A 15,041-nucleotide genomic window follows, 5' to 3' on the forward strand; every position below is an offset into this window, starting at 1 on the left:
CTCTGTGTGTGTGTGTGTGTGTGTGTGTTTACTTTTTGTGATTCTCTCTTCCCTCAGGGAAAAAAAAAGTTAATGAGGGAATCCACTATTTACGCAGCAACTAGGACCCAACTCCTGGCGCGCTTCATTCATTCCTTTCGAGTATGATGCTGCCATCTTGGTTGAGGGAAAACCAGACAGCGCCTTTCGCGGTAGTAGAGACAGATAGGGCTGATTCAATGCCGCGGCCATTTTGGATCGGAAACGAGGCTGGGAGAGCCAGCGCGATGGAGTTGAGCTGCGGTCCCTCCCAGGTACTGAGCAACAGGGGTGCATCGCCATCCCCAAACCTGCCGCTTTCAGCCTATCTCAGGGCTCCCCTTCTCATCAGTATTGATGCTCCACAAATTCGGACAGCAATCCCTCCCTGTTACGCTTCATATATGCATCTGCACTTTATTGCTTCATAGCTTCTCAGAGAGAGTGGGGAGGGGGGAGAGAGTATTACGTCTGTATCTTTTCTCCTTGTACATTTTAATAGGATCCAAGTATTTTTGCAGCAATGTTTTCTTTATATGTACCCATATCACAGCTGTCAATGTTTCCCTTTTTTAAAGGGAAATTCCCTTATTCCGAATAAGATTCCTCACAAGAAAAGGGGAAAGTTGACAGCTATGACCCATATATGAAAAATAGTCTGGATCCTGGAAGGATGCAGTTCGTCACTTTTGACTAAAACTATATATTGTAACAGCGGCTAACAAAACAGAGATCATCTTAAATTCACATAGCAAATGGTTTCTGTATTGCTCTGATACCTTGTGTGTCACATAAGAGCAACCGAGGCAGAAGCAGAAACAATTTGCTGTGAAAATTTAATGTCTGTTATGTTAGTCGCAGTGATGTATGCAGGTTTTAAAAAATTGTATGGTCTGTCTTGCTTGCTTATGAAAGATAAGGTTGAAGTCATGGTGAATCTCCAAGTTAACCCCAAATCAGGAGAGGGGTTGTGGTGATTCTTGTGTACATTAAAGACATGGTACTACTAAACAGGGACTCCTCCAGATGTTCTTCTTACTGCACATTTATGATGATCTATACTCATGATGCTATCACGGTGGTCAGACAGGATCCCACTTTCAATCCTGTAGTCACATTCCTCCATTCCAATCAGATGCAAATATCCTGCACCTTCCTGCTGATATTCTGTAATTTTTATGCCACACATGTTCCAGTTTGATTTTGTCCCTCTTTTGTTGCTCTACAAAACAATCGTGTGGTAGTATCAGGGAAGCATCGCAAGCTAAAGCAGAATAAGTCGACCACTATTTTTGTGTCAAAGAACATGTTGCGGATGAAACTTGCAATAGAACATCAGTCTGGAGAGGCCCACAAAATGTAATCCTCCTCCTAACAGGAATGCCGTGAGCCAGTGTGGGTATGTGCTGCCCCCCTGCGGGCCAGAGATGGAGGCATGAAGAAGGAGCACAGACCTAGCTTGCAGCTGACACAGCAGCAATGTATCTCCTTCTTGGACATGAGAAGCAGAGATTTCTGGGAGAGCACAGGGTATTTGTGCAGTGTAAAATCAGAGAGGAGCCTCACTGGTTTGCTGGCAGGGGGAGGTGTGTGGGCTTCTTGGAAACACGGAATCCCTTGTTTCTTTGGGATGGCAAAGAGGCGAGCTTGGACTTTCCAAGGCTTATCTATTTATACGTACTGTACATAAATTTCTATACCACTAAATGAAAAGGGGGAGATCTTCTCAGAGTGGTGTACATAAAATTAAAGGTAAAAGCAGAGATCAGAAGAATGTAAAACTGCTCACATGGCAGGGTAACTTTGCAAAAATAAACAGGTTTTTAAGCTAGAGTAAAAAACGAATCAACAAATTGAATAAATTCCACAGTATAGAGTCTGCTGTGCTCAATTCCATGTGGCACAAGGGACCAGCTAGCAATGCTGCTGCAGAACATATCAGGATAACAGGTAGGAATACATAGGGAAAGGTGGTCCCAAGGCTTTTATACACTCAGCATCTTCAATCTGGCCCAGCAGCACATTAGCAGCCGGTGCAGATTCTTCAGTGCAGATAACCAGCTCCAGTCAACAGCCAGAGGTTGGGGTTCCAGTTTTCCACGACTGCAGCAGTGTAACTAACATGCCACAATAAATCATTAAGTGCAGACTCAAAGCAGCCATTCACAGGCAGAGGCAGAGCCAAGGAGTGGGTCTGGCTTGGGGGAGAGTCTCAAGGGCCAAGTACAAAGGGGCATTTGGTCCTTGAGCCCAAGGCTCTCTGTCCCAGACACACAGTGCCTGCCACTATCCCTGGTTTGGATCGTTGTGGGGTGGGGTTGAGGGTTGCCTGAAGAATGGGATAAAAAAAATATTTAATAAATTGAATCACTCCTACTTCAAGATACCAGATACCAAAGATATATCTGCCCAAGTAATTAAACTTCTTCTTTGGCCCCCAGCTCTTCGATAGGTTCCTGAAGCCAAAAATCACACCCCACAAATAAATCCAGCAATAATAATGTACCAATACAGCCACATAGTGAAGCAGTTCGGTCAATAAAAATCCCAGTGTTGAAGCTAAAAGATTCAAGTAAGTAATATATTTATACCCCACCCACTTTGGGCGGCTCCCAACAGAATATTAAAAACAGGATAAAACATCAAACATTAAAAACCTGCCAAAACAGGGCTGCCTTCAGATGTCTTCTAAAAGTCAGATAGTTGTTTATTTCATTGACATCTGATGGGAAGGCCCTCTGCCTGCTTCCTTGTAACCTCACTTCTCACAGGGAGAGAACCGGAGTTGTACCTCGGTGTCTGGGGTGAACGATGGGGATGGAGACACTCCTTCAGGTCTACTCAGCCGAGGCTGTTGAGGGCTTTAAAAATCAGCACCAACACTTTGAATTGTGCTTGGAAACGTACTGGGAGCCACTGTAGGTCTTCTAGGATAAAACAGTTTGGCATGGGGAGGGTGGAGGAAAGAGATGACACCAGGTGAGCAAATTTGTTACCGTGCCTTTAGCCTTTCAGGGCACTACATTTTCCAGAGCTTCTTGGAAGGGGGCGAAGTGGCACCAAGGGCCAGGAATAAGGATGACCCTTGAAGCAACAACCACGCTGTTGAAATACCAATAAGCCAATCTTTGTCCAGTAGGCCTTCCCTCTGGTCCTGGTGACCTGGTTGTGGCAGGTGAGCAGGTGAAAAACACCAGCACGTCACCCTGTTGCGAGGGCATGGCTGCATTGCATGACCACGACGCATACTGCATACCAGAAGGAGGACATGCCCTGAAGAGGCTTGTGAGGGAGTTGCAGGACACAGCCCACCGCCAGAGCGAGCGCCTTCTTAGCCTGCAGGGAGCGGTGGAAGCCAACCAGAAGGAACACCAAGAGCTGAAGGTGAGGGTGACCAGTGACTAATAATAATTTTATTATTTATATGCTGCCCATCTTGACCGGGTTGTCCCAGCCACCCCGGGAGTCTTCCAGCAAAATATAAAAACACAATAAAACATAAAAACGTCCTTATGGAAGGCTGCCTTCAGATGTCTCCTAAAACTCAGATACAGTGGTACCTTGGGTTAAGAACTTAATTCGTTCTGGAGGTCCGTTTTTAACCTGAAACTGTTCTTAACCTGAGGTACCACTTTAGCTAATGGGGCCTCGCGCTGCGGCCACACGATTTCTGTTCTCATCCTGAAGCAAAGTTCTTAACCCGAGGTACTATTTCTGGGTTAGCAGTCTGTAACCTGAAGCGTCTGTAACCCAAGGTACCACTGTAGTTGTTTATTTCCTTGGCATCTGACAGGAGAGTGTTCCACAGGGCGGGAACCACTGCCCAGAAGGCCCTCTGCCTGGTTCCCTGTAACTTCACTTCTTGCCATGAGAGAAGTGGCAGAAGGCCCTTGGAACTGGACCTCAGTGTCCGGGCTGACTAGGTGGGCAGGGAGCAGAGTTGGGTGGGGGCAACTTTGGGGAAAGCCATGCCAACGCCACCATTTTGTCCTTCGCCGCACACAGGAGAGCGCGGACAGCGAGAACTGGGCTCTCCTTTCCCACCTCGGAGAGCGCGTCTCACAGCTGGAGGAAGAGAACCGGAACCTGCGCTGGGAGCAGGAGCAGCTGGAGTCTGCAGGGCATCGCATGCGCAAGGAGCTGGATGCCAGCGGCGCCACCGTCCTCTCGCTGAGCAGGCAGCTGAGGGGGCAGCGTGAGGCCCAAGCGCACCACGGGGCCTTCTCCCTCGAGAGCGTCAAGGGCGACGGCAAGCGGCTGAGGTTCTACACAGGCTTCGACAGGTACCCCCGCCTGGTGGCCTTTCTGGACTTCCTCCTCGAGGGCAAGCATGGGGAGGTGGGGGGGCCGGAAGGCAGCCCCCACAGTGCCCTCAGCCCCGACAACCAGCTCTTCCTGGTGCTCGTCCGCCTGCGCCTGGGCCTGCTGCTTCAGGACTTGGCCTTCCGGTTCCACATCTCTGAATCCACGGCCTCCCGCTACTGGGCCAGCTGGACGGAGCTCATGGAGCGGAGGTTGAGACAAGTGAGTAAAGCGAGGCAAGAGCTCCTCCTTTCTACACACCCCGGAAAAACAACACCAGAGAGTTAAGGAGAGGTGCAATGGTGTTTGTGAAAGGAGCATAGAATAATTGGGTGGGGACTAAAGGGTGGGTGGTAAGGAGCTTTCAAATGGTGCATGGTCGCCTTTCTCTTCTGAGGCTTTTGAGGTGCAATTCCCATCAGCCCCAGCGACTTGGAGGGCACAAGGCTGGTTGAGAAGGGCCTCTTCTGCACTGCTCCTGCACTGCCCCTGGTGGATGAAGTCCTGAAGTCCAGTTCACACTGTTCTCCCAGCCCCATGTGTAGAAAGGGAAGAAAAGTGTGCTGCAGAAGCATATTCTATTGTCTATGATTTGGTTCCCACCCCCCGGCTTAATTTTTAGGCTGTTGCCCCTCCCAACGGAGAACTTTCTTGAATTCAGTAGTAAAAATGGTATTCAAGAGCACAAATCCCAATGAAAATTAACCCCGCTGTGAAGTCCCCATTAAAATTAAGTGGTGTATGTTAGCCACAACGAATTGGTCCTATTGGTTTCAAAGGTAGGACTTCACAACTTTTCTGTGGATTTGGACTGCAGCATGTGCGTCCTTGCTTTCCAATTCATTTTGCCCCCGTCAGTTCTCAAATCAAAACAGAAGGCAGAACTACTGCACCCTTTCCTGTTGACCCTTTCCTCATTCCTTGAAACTCACAATCCAGAGATGAGAGCCCCCAGCCATCAAGCAATTTGGCCTATGTTTGCATTCACCTTTTGCAGCATGAGGACCACATTTCTTTCTGGGGGCCATGTGCTAAGGGTGGGCAGGGGAACAAATACAGTGGTGCACCGCAAGACGGAAAACCCGCTAGACGAAAGGGTTTTCCGTTTTGGAGGTGCTTCGCAAAACGAATTTCCTATGGGCTTGCTTCGCAAGATGAAAATGTCTTGCGAGTTCCTGCGGGGTTTTTTTCCTCCCCCCCCCTTTTCCCCAAGCCGCTAAGCCGCTTAACAGCTGATCTGCTAAGCCACTAATAGCGCTAATCCGCTAATGGGCTTGCTTCGCAAGACGAAAAAACCGCAAGACGAAGAGACACGCGGAACGGATTCTCTTCGTCTTGCGGTTTTTTCGTCTTGCGAAGCACGGCTATTAGCGGCTATTAACGGCTTAGTGGCTTTAAGAAAAAGGAAACAAACTCGCAAGACATTTCGTCTTGCGAATAAAGCCCATAGGGAAAATCGTCTAGCGAAGCGACGCAAAAACCGAAAAACCCTTTCGTCTTGCGCGTTTTTCGTTTTGCGAGGCATTCGTCTTGCGGGGCACCACTGTACCCTCTATCTCCTGTCCAGGCAAGCAAGAGGTCTCATCAAAGATCAAGAATTCAGGCAGGCAAAAGCAGTTAAGGAGCAAAGCAGGGCCAGTGAGGAGTGTGGCTTAGGGGGAGGGGTGTGGCGTGAGGAGAGTCCCAAGGGCCAGGTAACAGTAGCTTGGAGGGCCAGATTCGTCCCAGTTCCCCATTCCTGTTTTTAACCTAGAAATGCCTTTGTCAGAGGCAGTCATGCTTCTGAATACCAGTTCCTAGAAGTAAGGTAGCAGGGAGAGGGTACCGTTATGCTCAGATCCTGCTTGCAGGCTTCCCACAGGCTCCTGGTGGTCTACTGAGAACAGGATGCTGGACAAGATGGGCCACTGCCCTGATGCAGGCCATTCTTACAGGTGTGTTTTCCTCCCTCCAGATCCCCGTCGCCTGCAGCCAGCGCTACATAGATGCTTTCAAGCCACAGCAGCCACTCAGGCACCATGACGTTCCACTGGTGGCTCTGGACTGCGCAGAACTGTTGTTCGAAGCCCAGGGGCGCTCAAGAGGCAGAGGAGGAGATGCCCCTCAGGTTCCCAGGGCTCGGTACTCGGTGCACGGCTATGCTCTGGCTGCTCCCAGCGGTTTCCTGACGTTCAGTGCCGGGACTGGCAAAGAATTGCCTGTGTTGCCGCCGTTCCTGCAGGCAGGGCCTGTGGAGTTGACAGCCCAGCAGGAGGCGGCCAAGAGGCAAGTGCTGAGCTTGCGGAGCCTGACGGACAAGGCTTTCGGCTACCGCTTCCTGCGTGTTGTTCACCCGCAGAACATGGAGGGCCAAGTGGGCAGGGCATGGACCATTTCCTGCTACCTGGCTTGCCTGCTGCACGACCCCATGGGGCTAGGCTAGGGCAAAGGAGTCCTGCTCCCCCAACAGTCTCAACACTTCTGTGTCACCTCCATTGAACGCTGCTCCTATTCCCACACCTGCATTGTAATTTTATTGCTGGGCCCTACTTGGTGTGTCAGAATCCGTGCTGCAGAATGAATGCACCTTTTAGGACACCAGTGTTTCTGCTTTCCTTGACCACCAGAGATAGTAACCAGGAAACTAATCCAAAATTCATTTGATATCTTGGTTGAGCACCCCCAGACCTAACATTTAGCAATACTTTTATCTAAAAAAAAGAGTCTTCCCTAAACTGTATTTTAAAATTCTAGTTCAGTAACTGATAAGCACCAGCAGGGGTGCTTTTTCCAACCAACATGTCTCCCACCCTCCAGCTCCTGCAAATACTTCTCTTTAAGAAGTCTTCTCTCCCTCCCTCCCTGACACTTTCCTTTTATGTCTGACATTTCCAAAACACTTCACATAATTATTGTATAGTATAATTATAATTATAAGTATAATTGTATAGTATAATTATTGGGTCATCTCATCCACTCATGTTCAGTAAAGATTGTGGGAAGACTCAAAGCAGGTTGGGAGGGGAGAGACATCCTGAGAAGGACTGACGTTCAGGTAAACCAGACGTTGTTGGGTCTACAACCTGCCTTTACAATCTTCCTAGTGCTTGACTGTCTTAACAAATGACACGACATGGGGGTTTTTAATTTATATTCAGAATAGCAAATTTAATTCATCGCATCACAGCCTTCAAATATTTCAAGACCCAATCTAGTTTTTGTAGCCTCGACTGGCACGGCGACCTCGAGCCCGCTCAAACTTGCGGCCCTTGGATCTGATGTATGGCCTGCAAAGTGGAAAATGTAAGAGGAGTTAGTAACACAAATAGGAGCCTGCTCTTGCTTAGTAGATACACTGCTTCAGGAAGGAGTAGCCTCTGAATTCAGAGGTGCTGGAGAATCGTGGGGCTCTCTTGCTCCCACCTTCTATCCTTCACCTCCCTAACCCCAAAAAGGCTCCCCCCTCCCACAGACTGTCCTAGCTGCCTGAAAAAGTGAGAAGGCGTCAATGGAATTTACTCTGCTTCCTCTCCCAAAATTCCCAGAGCTTCTGAAATCCAAGAGCTGTAATCTGAATCCAAACCCCTCTCCAACTTCTAGAGTACAGAGAAAAAGAGGCAAATGGGGGGTCATGGCTGTATGGCAAACCATGCAAGAGAATGTGTCTTGTATGCTATAAAGTGTTGCCAACTAGTTGAAATACTTGGGATTGGGTGTGGGAAGCCTGTTTTAATGCTCACAGGATAGCCTAATTAACTCTCTTAGGCAACTATGAGGTTCAGAACGCTATGGTGAGACTTCCAAGACTTGATTCCTTGGAAGAATGGAATTCAAAGGTCAGAAAAGGCCTTTTAGGGCCCTTTGTAAGTATAATACTGAAGCTATACCACAGAAGAACAGGAAGTAATAAAGTGATTGTGTAAACAGGAGAAAAGTCCTATTTTTTCCTAAAAAACCTACAGTTATCTTGAAGTGCAGCATAGCTTTAGGCAAATACAGGAAAATGGGAAGAGGCTAGCAGGAGACCTGGAGCCTGAGGTACTCACTTTGTGTGGCTGTGTGGGGTTCCAGGGGCCTTGCCGAAATGCCTGTAAACTTCGCGAGCCTTCCTGGGTCCTGCAGGAGGCAAGTCAGAAAAGATGCTTTAGTCATACTGAGCAGCAAACTAGCATCTGCAAGAACTTTGCAAGCCTCAAGAGCTTGGTACCATCCTCCGGACTCACCAGAAAGCAGCACAGTTCCTTGGCCCTTGGGGGCAGCCATGGCCAACTGGTCAAAAGTCATGATCTGGCCACCAGCTTTCAGGATGCGGGTACGGGCTCCTCGGGTCACTCTCAGGGCACAAACCTTGGAGGAAAAGGGAAACAGGTTGCAATGTGAGATGAAGTATGTCATTTGTTTGCTCCAAAAATAAAATTGCACCTTCACCTATACCCCAACCTAATTATTATAACTAGGGATGCAATTAATTGATTGAATCAGAACATTCTGATTGGATAAAAGGATGCTCTCCTGATTAACCAGGCAGCAGACCTGGAATGCTTAATGAACTAAAACCCATAAACAGATCACAGTCCAAGCGATGACCAGCCATCAACTGCATGTACAATTATAAGTTGCATGCGCCAACCACTTCCATGCCATCACATGCCTATTAGGCATTCCTATACGCCTCCAGTTTTCAAGGCTGTCAAAGCAACATGCCTCCTGCTGCCTAAAGCCTCTTGAGTTCCTGCCCTTTGAACAGCTCCTCCAACAACTAGCCAAGCTACCTTCAGTTTGGGGATTTCCTGGATGCGAACATCATCAGTCACTGTACCCACCACGACAGCAGTTTTGTTCTCCCGGCCTGGGAGCTTCATCTTACGGATCTGGAGAGGGAGAAAGAGTGATCACAGTGAATGCGCACGTATTAACTGTCTGAACAGCAGGCAGTGGTTTAACTATATGACAAGGAGTGGGCTCCTTTTTTATATATGAATGTGCACCCTTGTACGCTCAGGTTACTTTAACTGGGACAGCGGGAGAATGGATCTGCCTCTCCATTTCCTCCTATAACTTGCATTAGCATGATCAGCTGCATATCTCACTAGATTTACTGGGCCATCAACCTGCACAGCAACCTGCTTTGGGGTTGGGGAAGGAGTGCATTGCCCTTTTTAGTTTAGAAAAAAAAGGGTGGGCAACATGATAAAGATGTGGGGAGGGAAAAGTTATTCTCTCTCTCTCATAATACTAGAACCTAAGCAGCTGAAAGTTGGAAGATCCAGGACTGGGAAAAGAAAGCCTTCACAATATGCATACTTAACCTATGGTATTTGTTCACACAAGATGCAACTAACTGCCACCAACTTGGATGATGATGAGGATAATAATAAGCATTATTATTACTCTATTATTTATACGTCGCCCATCTGGATGGGCTTAAAAGGGGACAAGTTTGTGGAGGATATCAACAGCTACTAGACACAATGGAGATATTCCATCTCCCCTGTCGGAGGCAGTATGCCTCTGAACAACAGTTGCTGGGAATCACAAGCAGGGAGAGTGCTGTTGTTGCCCTCAAGTTCTGCCTGTGAGTTTCTCATAGGCATCTGGTTGGCCACAGTAGGAACAGAATGTGCGCAAATTGAACATTTCGACAGATCTAGCCAGGCTCTTCTGATACCCTTAAATAGGGGAAAGCCACACCATGGGCCACATAGTCCTGCTCCTTTCCTATCTTCCTGCCTTGCTCCACTGCTTGAAAAATGCTGGCAAAGTCACGCCAGAGGTGGCTGTTTATTCCTGAACTTGGATCTGGAGGGGTGGTGTGTTATGATAAAGCAAAAGATTTCGCTGAGAATTCCTATGTAGGGCATCCTGTGGAAGTGTATAAAAAAAGATAGAGAGATTGGGAGGGGAATCTGCACTTACCATGCGGGAAACGGACAGCGGAGGCCTGTTGGTGCGGCTCATAAAGAGCCGTTTCAGAATCACCTTGTTGAATTTTGCATTGGTCCGTCGAGCAAGAAATCTGTAGAGCTGAAGAGGCAACAAAGGGGTTGACAGCATACTTGGGGGAGTCTCGTTGGCCTGTCCCTTTGCCCTCCCTTTCCATATTATGTCCACAATTCAGCTTCCAGCCCAACAAGCCTCCAAATATAATCCACTAATTCTGTTTTTCCACAGCAGGTCAGTCCCCCGCCCCAGCCTCCCAAATTCCTTAGAGCCTTCCTTCTGCAAAAAGACCCACACATTCCAGCATGCCACCACCACACAAATAAGCATGGGTGAAGGGGGGAGAGGGAGAAAATGACCTGTGGGAATTCTGGCTCTAAGCCATCTCCGAAACCAAAGGTTTTCAATCGCGCTGGTTCTCACCTTGACCAGGAGGCGAAGGTAGATATCCTGACTCTTAGGCTCTTTGCGTCGAACCTTCCGGTCCTTGTTGTGGCGTATGTCGACTCCCTGGGACCAAGAAAGAGAGACTGTCACATAAGTGGGTTTGTGCGAGAATCTGCCAGACGTGCCTATATACAACCACACCTCCCTCGTTTCTGAGATATAGAAATGTTGGGTTTCTTTATGACTGGGCAGCATATACTGTGCCAGCCTTCACCAACCTGATGCTTTCTTCCCAGGGAACTCTGGGAATTGTAGCTCTCTGAGGGAAATAAAGTCTTCCTACAACTCTCAGCACCCTTAACTACAGTTCCCAACATTATTTGGGGGAAAGCCAAGACCATTTAAAGTGGTATCATAGCGTTTAAAGGTATTGTACAGATGGCAGTTAAGTTCCACTGAAAATAGTGGGACTTACTACTTAGTAAATATGCACAAAACTGCAGTTAATTTTGGTAGCAATTTCCCTCTCAGCCTCATTTTTTTCATCTGCAGAATGGTGCCAAATAAACAATCTCTCACATAGAGAGGCTTGTGAAGACAATCAACGTTCAAAGACTTTGGGACATTTTGTATGCTATAAAGTGTTGCCAACTAGTTGTCCACCTTCTCTTTGATCAGAAGCTTAGGTAAAAGAGAAGTTGGGAAGAAAACTATTCTCAAAATTCCCCATGACAGCACTAATGTGATAGGTTGTGACAGAGGTCCATTTGGTTCAGCAGTGTCAACAATGATGGATAGCAGCTCTCCAGGGTCTCTCCCAGCCTTGATTGCAGAGGCCAGTGATTAAACCTGGGACCTTCCATATGCAAGGCATGTGCTGTACCCTGTTAGCTGCAACCCCTCCCCAAAATGAGCAATGTGCAAGAGGAAAGAAGTACAGGGATTACACTAATCTAATTACAACCAGCAACTACAGTGGTACCTCTAATTGCGAACACCTCTGGATACGTATTCTTTGGGCTACACGTGGCAAACCTGGAAGTAACGGAAAGGTTTCCGCCCCGCACGCATGTGCAGAACAGGCGCCCCTGGATGTGAATGCTTCGGGGTAAGAACGGACCCCCGGAACGAATTAAATTCGTATCCAGAGGTACCACTGTAGATGCAAACCATTCTGCAAGTACGATGCCAAATGCACAAGAATGATGTTTCTGCAATAACTAAATACTGGGCTGGTGGTCCAGCTGCACCCCTATCTGGTCAGGGACAGCCCAACTACTGTTCTATGCTCTGGTAACCTCTAGGCTGGATTACTGCAACATGTTCAACATAGAGTTGCCTCTGATGATGGTGCAGAAACTTCAACTAGTGCAGAATTCAGTGGCCAGGTTGCTCAGCAGCGCAAGATGGTTTGAGCATATTACACTGATCCTGGCCCAACTGCACTGGCTGCAAATTAGTTTATGGGCCCAATTCAAAGTGCTGGTTTTGACCTAAAAAGCCTTTAATGGTTCAGGACTGCAATATCTCAAGGAGCGCCTCTCCCCATATGAACCCACTAGGAGGCTGAGATCATCCTGAGGCCTCTATGAAAGTCTGGAGGGTGGCACCATAAGAACGGGCCTTTTCTTTAAATGTGTTTGAGAGAGAGGGATTATTGGTTTGATTTTATTCTTATTGTGTGTTTTATATTGTGAACTGACATGAGATCTGTGGATAAAAAGTGGTATACAAATTCAATTAATGGTAATACTGTAATAATAATAATACAACCAAGGGAAGTTGATATTCAAAACAAATTTGTTTGTGGTCTAAGTTGCTTGTTACTGCATGTAGTTTAATAAGTGGGTTCCCTTTTTATTGTTTCATGACGACAGACACCCCAAGTACATGTTCATCTTCTGCACACACAAGCTCCGTTCATCCAAGCTATTCTTTCACATCAGAACCTGTTAATTGCCTGCATGCTCACCTCCCACATGGCCATGCCGAAAGGACCCACCACACTACGCCCCTCTCTTTCTTTATCATGAACAACCAAGGGTTCTGCCTAGCTGGAAAATCCATTCTCAATGCAATGGCCCCATTCCCTGCTTCTAAGATGCCCCCCTTCCCATTCACACCTGCATGGATAAAGTTCTATTACACAAAAGTAAACATCATCTTCCGTACTCCTTTCTCACTATGGCCACACCTACTGCTGCTGCTGCTATGATGTAAACCTCACTGGTTGGCACCAGGAATGGACAACCTGCAGCCCCTCAAGATGATGCTAGACTGAAACTCCCACCGTACCTAATCACTTGACCTTTTTTGTTGGCATTGATGGGAGGTGGAGTTCAACAACATCCAGAAGGGTCACAGGTTATTTATTGGTAACAGTGAATTAAAACCCCATCTCCGTTCTAAAGCTATTATGCTCCTCGTGCAAAGGCTGAACGTCCATGCTCCATGTTATTAAAAGGTACTCAGCTTTGAAAGGCTTTAAAGTGCAGTATTTCTAGAAACCAGGAAGCTGCCTTATAGAGTCAGATCATTCGTCCATCTAACTCAGAAATGTCCACATGGATAGGCAGCACCTCTCCCAAGTTGCAGGCAAGAATCTCTCCCAGCCCTACCTGGAAATGCCAGGGACTGAACTAGGTACTTTCCACATGCCAGGCAGATGCCCCGCCACTGAACTACGACCCTTCCCAAAATGTCGAGATCGATAATGGCTGTTACAGCAAGAACTATAAATACCAAAGACGCAGAGACGGAGAACGGCTACGTTTCAGCTGGGTATTAAGAGCAAACTTTTCTGAGAAAGCGTGCCGCAGCTTCTCGTCTGCCTTCTTTTTTACCATATAACGAGCCCGTAATGGTGTTCTAGATAAGACGTGTTTTTTTATTTCCCCCCTGTGTAATGTCAGGACGTGCACACACGCATGTAGACTCCCCCTTCCTCTGTCCAATTTTAAGCGGCTCCCGCAACGCTCCTAGGCCCCAAATCCATCCTGCTCCTGAAGAGAGACACACACCGGCTGCGCCCGCCAATACTAGTCTCCCCGGGCATTCCAGGCCCTTCTCCACACCGGCGCGGCACCACCCGCTGTCCACGCCGACTCCCCGGGAAGGATTGCAACCGATTCACTTCCCACCTCCCTCCGATATCAGGACTCACCATGGCAGCGTCAGCGGCGCCCGGAAAAAAGGGAAAGGAAGAGGCTGTAGGAGCGCAAAGAATTGTGGGGACGGAAGGGGCGAGACGGGAGGAAGGGGCGTGGCTTCTGTTCTCTATAGTAATTCTACGATGTGCACCATAGTCGTACGACAACTGTAGACTGACAATTCCTTGGGTCGAAGACGGAGCTTCCTAGTTTCTTTTATTTACTGTACAGTACTGTATATCGTTTCCACTATACCCCTTCTCCGATAGGAAACGAAAGAGAAATCTCACAGCTAATGCTGGGCAGCAACATGTAGTTAATACCGCCCGCCCACCCGAAAAAGTAGAAGCAAAGCCAGGATTTCAATGCTTTTTCAAGCTAAGGGCTGATTGTGCAAGGAAAATATAAACAGAGATGCTTTTAAAAAGAAAAGAAAGAAATGCTCTGCAGGTTGCAGATATATTCAGAGTTATTATTTCCATATTGCCATTTTGTGCCTGAGCTCAGTGAGTCATAATCAGCATCAGCTCTGCAATGTAGTTCGGCTGTCGTTATTCCCATATTACGGTTGGGTGTCTCAGAACCACTGTGTATGATGCTGTCTACAGTTCCTCAGTCATCCATTCTTTATTGATTGCATCATAATTATCATTTTACAGACCACTTAATGCCAAAATAGGCTTCCAGTGGTTTACAAAGTGGGAGCATCCGTAACATAAACATTAAAATATAAACATTCATAATTAAAATACCCAATAAAACAATCCCATTAAAACAACACAGCAATTACAGTACAACAGGAAACTATACAGTACGCATGTGGTGTTATCAACATGCAATCAGTAAGTTGAACATAATAATTATATTTTTATGTCATTCCAATCTCTGAGTGCTGTGAGATTCCAGGGGTTCCTGGCACTTACTCAGGGTTCCAGTTTCCTTTAGAATGTGGCACAGGGGAGACAGAGGTTTCTTTAGTATATGGTTTATTTACACATATATCGAACCTGAGCCTATGATGGAGGGGCTCATGGCATTATCAACCCTAAAGTGTCTTCTCCCATAGACACAGCCTCTCCCTCTGCCTTTCCAGGCTGCAGCGTTTGCCTCCAGCTTCTAGCTCACATAACTCAGCTCTCCACTCTGACCTTTGGTCTTTCTAACAGGGCGGGGGGGGATGGCAGTCTTTGCCCTTTGGCATAGAGCCACCCCCTTCGTCCTTCATAAAGAACTCCTCTTTAGCAAGCCATTACCAGGCTGGCCTGG

At 47.4% G+C, this 15,041-nt stretch overlaps 2 protein-coding genes across 3 annotated transcripts; one reads left to right on the forward strand and one right to left on the reverse strand.

Moving 5' to 3' along the window:
* The first annotated feature begins 203 nt into the window (after nt 1–203).
* On the forward strand, nt 204–6,895 carry LOC128399864 (uncharacterized). 2 transcript variants are annotated; one of them, XM_053361679.1, is made up of 4 exons: nt 204–293; nt 3,155–3,402; nt 4,024–4,542; nt 6,275–6,895. In XM_053361679.1, the coding sequence occupies exons 2-4, from the start codon at nt 3,238–3,240 to the stop codon at nt 6,740–6,742; spliced, it is 1,152 nt and encodes a 383-aa protein (XP_053217654.1). In that variant the 5' UTR covers nt 204–293; nt 3,155–3,237; the 3' UTR covers nt 6,743–6,895. The 2 variants fall into 2 exon arrangements, with proteins under 2 accessions (XP_053217654.1, XP_053217656.1); XM_053361681.1 differs by having other exon boundaries at nt 211–293; nt 3,158–3,402.
* A 540-nt stretch (nt 6,896–7,435) lies between these two features.
* Nucleotides 7,436–13,952, reverse strand: RPL18 (ribosomal protein L18). The gene is made up of 7 exons (XM_053361682.1): nt 13,790–13,952; nt 10,663–10,749; nt 10,216–10,323; nt 9,072–9,170; nt 8,523–8,646; nt 8,346–8,415; nt 7,436–7,586 (listed from the first exon to the last, which is right to left on the reverse strand). Exons 1-7 carry the CDS (start codon nt 13,790–13,792, stop codon nt 7,511–7,513), a joined length of 567 nt encoding a protein of 188 aa, XP_053217657.1. The 5' UTR covers nt 13,793–13,952; the 3' UTR covers nt 7,436–7,510.
* Nucleotides 13,953–15,041: the final 1,089 nt, after the last annotated feature.

Source organism: Podarcis raffonei, chromosome 13 (genome assembly GCF_027172205.1).
Source record: "Podarcis raffonei isolate rPodRaf1 chromosome 13, rPodRaf1.pri, whole genome shotgun sequence".
In the NCBI taxonomy this organism is placed as follows: domain Eukaryota; kingdom Metazoa; phylum Chordata; class Lepidosauria; order Squamata; family Lacertidae; genus Podarcis; species Podarcis raffonei.

Excerpts from the sequence above, each read along its gene's own strand:
- LOC128399864 (XM_053361679.1), top strand. The coding sequence starts at position 3,238 with ATGGCTGCATTGCATGACCACGACGCATACTGCATACCAGAAGGAGGA. Across the intron at positions 3,403-4,023 it reads AGGAACACCAAGAGCTGAAG|GAGAGCGCGGACAGCGAGAA; the intron begins GTGAGGGTGACC and ends CGCCGCACACAG. Across the intron at positions 4,543-6,274 it reads TGGAGCGGAGGTTGAGACAA|ATCCCCGTCGCCTGCAGCCA; the intron begins GTGAGTAAAGCG and ends TCCTCCCTCCAG.
- RPL18 (XM_053361682.1), bottom strand. Across the intron at positions 8,416-8,522 it reads AGGAACTGTGCTGCTTTCTG|GACCCAGGAAGGCTCGCGAA; the intron begins GTGAGTCCGGAG and ends TGCCTCCTGCAG. Across the intron at positions 7,587-8,345 it reads ACCCCACACAGCCACACAAA|GCCATACATCAGATCCAAGG; the intron begins GTGAGTACCTCA and ends TCCACTTTGCAG.